This window comes from Hemitrygon akajei, chromosome 4 (assembly GCF_048418815.1).
Source record: "Hemitrygon akajei chromosome 4, sHemAka1.3, whole genome shotgun sequence".
Lineage (NCBI taxonomy): Eukaryota > Metazoa > Chordata > Chondrichthyes > Myliobatiformes > Dasyatidae > Hemitrygon > Hemitrygon akajei.
In genome coordinates, this window is record NC_133127.1 from 4,608,193 (window position 1) to 4,614,673 (window position 6,481).

At 45.9% G+C, this 6,481-nt stretch overlaps 1 protein-coding gene across 1 annotated transcript; it reads left to right on the plus strand.

Moving 5' to 3' along the window:
• Positions 1–404: 404 nt before the first annotated feature.
• LOC140726076 (interferon-induced very large GTPase 1-like) lies at positions 405–6,278 on the plus strand. The gene has a single exon (XM_073042010.1). The coding sequence runs from the start codon at positions 729–731 to the stop codon at positions 5,556–5,558; it is 4,830 nt and encodes a 1,609-aa protein (XP_072898111.1). The 5' UTR covers positions 405–728; the 3' UTR covers positions 5,559–6,278.
• Positions 6,279–6,481: the final 203 nt, after the last annotated feature.

Consider the following 6,481-nt stretch of genomic DNA (forward strand, 5'->3'; position numbering starts at 1 on the left):
AGTCGGCCTGTGCCCTGATCCTACACTCATTAGCCAGTGGGAACATCCTCCCTGTATCCAGCAATGTTAAACTCTGTCCTCAGTTCAGTGAGATCACAACTCATTCTTCTAACCCCCAGTGAACAGAGGGCTGGTCTACTCAACTTCTCCTGATGTGACAGACTCACCAACACATGGAGCTGAAACACTGACCCTGTTTCTCTCTCCACAGATGCTGCCTCACCTGCTGAGTATTTCAAGGATTCTCTGGTTTCAACCCAGTAAAATATTCTGCAGAATCTTCATTACAACTGCATTGTTCATTTACTAAGGACAACAAGTTTGTACCCAGTCTTCCTGGTGTGGAATCTCCAAGTGAAGATATGATTCTGTGACCAATTCCAGGTTGCCATGGTGATCACCTACTGACTGTACTCAGTACACACCGTGCCAGGACAACGAGACCTGACAGAGGATCACCAGCCAGAGGCACGGAACCATTCAGCCCTGAGATCCTGGGACAGGAACTGTGTGTTCCAGTAGAACATCAGGCACAGCAAATATCCAGGACAGGAATCAAGTCAAAACCATAAATCTTTGGAGACAAGTTTTACCTTTGTGAGAATTTAAGAAACAGAACAGTATTCCTATTCCCAAAACACCCCGATCAGCACGCCACTCCCCGAAGTAGTCCCACCTCTGAGAAAGAGAACAGAGATTCCAGGGGAACACAGAGTGTATCGGAGACAATGATGAGCATTTTACCTTCTGGAAAAAATGAGTCTGTAAATCTCAGCCCCCCACAAATTGTAAAGGATTTGGGATTACAGGATCATTATCCTCACAAACTGTCTCTTCAGACCGTGCAGAGGGTATCCCAGGATAAACTGGAGGACAGCAAACCAACTTGTGCAGAAGATCTTCCCTGGCGATTTCTCCAAAGGATCCTCTCAGCCAATTCACTGGCGAGGAATCCCAACTGGCCACCTGATCTGCCCTCGGAGGGTGAGGATGATGATGATGATGATGAAGACTACAGTGATTTTTTTGAAGTTACAGCACCAGAGGATTGTGGGATGAATCCTCTGGATATCATTGCTGCCATTTTCCTCTGTGCTGACCACTCTCTCCAGCAGGAACTGATGCTGAAGATGTCTCTGTGCCAGTTTGCATTACCCTTTCTGATGCCAGACACACACAGTCACCCCATGGATAAGGTGAGGGGACCCACAGAAGGGCCTGGTGCCACCCTTCTCCTCTGGGCCATGAGGCCCATTGTTAAAACATGGTGCCCACATTCTCCTACAGACAGCAGCCCCGTTGTGGAGGTGCCCATCGTGACAGCAGCCATGCCAACGGTGTCCTTCCTCAGACTGGGAAGGTGCACAGTGTCCAAATCCCGAATCCTCAATCTCACCCTGAGTCAGGCACAGCTGCAGCAGAACATCTTCCTGCACTCCGAGATGGAATGTGGGAATGTGCCCCGCAGGATATCCGATGGAATGGCTGAGATCAGCTGGTATCTCCCTTCTGGGAAGAGTAACACGGATTTTTTCCCAGAGGCTGCTGCATTCATTAACCTCCGAGGTGATGCTGAAACTTTCCAGGGAAACGCTCGGTTTCTGGCAAAAGTATCTGCTGCTCTCTTTATTTTCATTGATGTGATCGGTGAGAAGGAACGAGAATTTCTCACCTCTCTCACACAGTCACCAGCAAAACTCCTTCTCATAGTCAACACCCACATCAATCAGCAACACATAACCCCTGAGCAGGTGAAGAATCTGTTCAAAGATCTAAAGTTAGAACCTCAACAATGCATTCTTCGGGCAAATGTAAATGAAGGTAATCTTGCAGAGATAGTTTGTTCTCAGATCAAACAAGTAATTCTAATGAGGGACCGGGACCAGACCTTGCTGAGCCTGGAGAAAATGGCTGACATTGCGATGGAAAGTGGGATTGAGGTCGATGAACGTCAACCTGAAATACAACGAGCCAAGGAACTGACCAAAATACTGGACAGACTTGACTCAGGAGACATTACTGGGTATAAAAGGAGAGTGTTGCCCTTTCATGGAGAGCCCTGGCAAGGGTTGTCTAAAGTTGAAAAAGAGAAATCTCGGATGAAACTCCGTGGGGACAGAACCACAGAAGTGTATAACCACGAACTGAACCAGGAAAAGAACAGAATCCGGGAAGCTCAGCTCAGACAGAGTCTGTCGGACGAGATGCGGCTGTTCATTGAATACCTCACCCGTCATGGTGGGGTTGACAGAGCCATTTCCCTACAGTGGCTGAAGCTGGAACTGGACAGTAAATCGCGGGAAGTTATGGCAGGATTGCGTAGAATTTATAAAGAACTGTGCAAAGACTCAAAGCAGAAGGTGAAGGAACTGAAGGAATTGGATCAGAAGATGTCTGATAGTTCCCTGGGACTCGAGCATTTCATGAGGGAACTTGGCCAGGTTTATGAACTTTCAGTGACTCTACATGATGTCACCGAAAGGACACAGATCCACCCAAAGGTGTCACAGTTCCCACGTGTTGCTGCTGAACTGTTGCTGGAAGGGTTCCTACTGGAACTCATCGATGGAGACGTTTCCAACGTTCCCATTCCATGGATCACTGCCGTACTCACAGAAGTGGCCAACAAAGTGGAAAGAACTTGCCGAGTGTTTGTGCTGACGGTGATCGGAGTTCAGGGCACGGGCAAGTCCACACTCCTCAACACAATGTTCTGTTTGCGGTTTGCTGTGAGCAGCGGCCGATGTACTCGAGGGGCCTACATGCAGTTGATCAAAGTCACAGGGAGCCTGGCCGAGGAGCTGGGCTGTGAGTTCATCCTGGTCATTGACACAGAGGGGCTGAGAGCCCCACAACTCGCAACACTGACAGACAGCTACGAGCACGACAATGAGCTGGCAACGTTCGTGGTTGGATTAAGCAACTTAACGTTGGTAAACATCGGGATGGAAAATCTGTCAGAGATGAAAGATATTTTACAGATTGTTGTTCATTCCTTAATCCGCATGAGGGAGACAGGAAAAAGGCCAAAGTGCATATTTGTTCACCAGAACGTCGGCGATGTGAGTGCACACGATCAGAATCTGAGAGGCCGTCAGAAACTCCTGGAACAGCTGGATAAGATGACAGAGGCTGCAGCAAAGCTGGAGAAGGTAGACCGAGTAACGTTCTGTGATGTGATGGACTATGATGCTGACAAGGACAACTGGTACATCCCTGGTCTGTGGCATGGTACACCCCCAATGGCTGCAGTCAACACCGGCTACAGTGAACACGTCTCCCAACTGAAGAAGAACCTAATTCAGTGTCTACTCCAACAGAGCAAAATCCAAAGAGCTTTCACTATCCCCGACTTTATCAAATGGATGTCTGGGCTTTGGGAGCAGGTGAAACACGAAAATTTCATTTTCAGCTTCCAGAACAGTCTGGTCGCAGAGGCTTACAGCCACCTCTCCATGAAGTACAAGGACTGGGAGTGGGAACTCCGCAAATTCACTCACTCCTGGGGAAATGAGGCTGAAAACAGAATCAGCAATGCCAGAGGAGATCTGACCGAACTGCTCCGTAATCTGGAGAGGGAGATGAGGACAGAGATGAACAAAAGGGAGGGTGACACTCTGGATAAACTACAAGCTCTGTATGAAAGTGGGGCTGATAACGTGTGTCTGATGGAGAAATACAGAGAGGAATTTAAGCTCAGCATCTCCAGTTTATGCAGCCGACTTCAGCACGATTCAATGCAGAGATGTAGAGATGCCGTGAATAGACGGGTGGGACTGCAGGGAGTGGATGATATTTGTAACAACTTTCACAAGCAGATTGGAGAACAGGTGAAGGAGCTTTTACAGAATTGTAAAGTAGCAAATCTGGTGTTGGGTGACCATGAATTGGAAAATGAATTTGAAACAATGTGGAAAAATACACTGTCTGAGCTGGAGTATCAGCCCTGCAGAGAAAGAAAGATTGAACTGGAGATTGAAAATCTTCTCAGAGAGGCAATAAGAGCTCAAGGGAGAGTGATTAATGAAAGGCTAAAAGGTAAAAATCTCTGCGAACTGGGGACCCAGTACTTTCAGATTGAAGTGAAACACATCAACGTGTCATATTGGAGATGGGGTCCAAGTAAACTCATTCCATCCAGATTGAATTCAGATCTCAATCAAGCAGCAATTATTACACATCTCATCGAGGATGAATGCAGACATTGGATCACTGACATCACAAAAAAGGACATGGATTATGACAATAAATATTGCATTGAACTTTTGAAGATGATAGAGGAAAAAGTTGACAATATTTCACATCAATACATTTCAATGTCTGAGGTTTTCAAGGCCAAGTTTAAACTTCACCTGTGTGGTTACGCTGTACCAAGATTCCAGGAGATGCACAGGAGGTTCATCCACAACCACGACCCACGGAGAAGACTGGAAAACATGAAAGATCAATACTTTGATCTCTTCAAAGATATTTACACAGAGCAGGATGAGAACCAGAGACAAGCAGAACGATTTGCACGATCTTGTTTCTTGCCAGCTCTCCGAGACGCCACCCTCAAGACTCTCAGCGTGAACATCGTGGATGATATGAAAAAACATGACCCTGAGCGAAAGTACAGTCTCCGTAACACCTTCACTGTGGCCCTCCTGGTCCACCTGAAACAAACACATCGATTTGATGAATATCTCTGGTACATCAGAGACTTTGAGAATTTCGCCAAAGACTGGCTCCATCAGCAAGTTATTAAACACTGCAAGACAGAACGCGATGGAGAGAGCACATTTACCCGTCTGGCTAAAGAAATCCTCACAGAGATCACTGGGCAAGCTAAGGACATTGTTCAGGATGCAGTGAAGCAGAACTTTGCTGGAAATGCTCAGAGCTTCCTAAACATGTTTGTTGAAAAGTTAAACACAAGAATCTCGATGCCCAAAGATGAGATGAAGCTCGTTCTGTTTCAGAGTGGCAGTGATGGCAAGAAATGTGCAGAAGCCATTCTGCCATGTATTGAAGAGGTGGAGCAGAAACTTCTCCGTGAGGTAAAAGGCTGGGATGTCAAAGCAAAGATTGAAGAATTATCCATGAAACCCAGGGAGGAGTTGTTCAAAGGGTTATTCAATTGTACAAAGAAATGTCCTTTCTGTGGGGTTTTCTGTGACTCAGAGACCCCGGTACACTCACAACACTCCTGTAAACAGCACAGACCTAAAGGACTCAACAGATATCGATGGACAGACAGTGAAATTCTTTCAATAGATATCTGCACAGCTTCAGTCGCAAGTGATACAAAATTCCGAAATAAAGACACAAATGGGCAATTCCATCCCTACAAAGATTATCAAACAGTCAATGATTACTACAAATCCTGGATTATCCAACGGGAAATTTCCGCACAGGCAGCATCCTATTGGAAGAAGGTTTTCTACACTTTCAATGAGCAGTTTGCTGATGAATACGGAGCAAAGCCTGCAGAGATCGATGGAAGCTGGAACATTGACTGGGAGGTGGTGAGGGAAGAAATGAACAAGACGTATAATACAAACATTCAGTCTTGGTAATGTCCCTTTAAATGGCGTTACTCAGTGAGAGACAGACAAAGGGAAACTGTCTGTCTCAGAAGGGTTGGATAGAGTAAATCACAGAGTATTCAAATTCAAATCCAATCACAAATCATTAAAAAAATTAGCAGAGCAGAAGGAATGTTTCATTCCTACATTCATGGTCCTGCCCTCATTGTCAATAAAGTCCTCACCTATTCACCTCAAGTCCTTGCAACATCTCTTTCAAGCTTATTAATATCTTTCCTGTGTGTAGATGACCAGAACTGCACACAATACTCCAAACTAGGCCTCTCCACAGTATTGTCCAGCTTCCAAATCTAAACTCCTGTACTCAGTGCCCTGATTTATGAAGGACAATGCATCAAACACTCTCTTTATGACCCTATCTACCTGTGATGCCACTTTCAATGATGGCTCTCTATTTCCTACCCTTATCCCAATATCCCTGATCCCTCTCATTCCCAGAAATCTGCTGATCTTGTTTTTGAGCGCAGCCAGTCCCTGAGCCTCTCTGTACAGCTCCAGGGTGGAGAATCCTTTTCCTTCATCTCTACTCACATTCCCATTTCAGTATACTTGGAAATGTTACTTTTGGTCTCCTCAGGGAAATAACTGACTGTGAATAACTGGGGCCCAAGCACTGATCCCTGTCTGAGACACCCCACGGATCACAGACCAGTCATGTGAGAAGGAACCATTCCTTCCTACCTTTTCCTTTCTCTACATTAATCAATGTTCAGTCCATGCTGGAAATCTCTCCCAGTTCCAAGTGCTCTCGTCTTCTCTCCCCAACTCCATGTGCTCTAAACTTGTTCACCAACCTCCAGTGAGAGACCTCATCAATAACATTCCAAAAATCCAAATACATCACATCTACTGGTTCCCCCTGAACGACTTCACACAATACTTCCCCAAAGACC

Coding starts and splice junctions, on each gene's coding strand:
- LOC140726076 (XM_073042010.1), top strand. CDS start 729: ATGATGAGCATTTTACCTTCTGGAAAAAATGAGTCTGTAAATCTCAGC.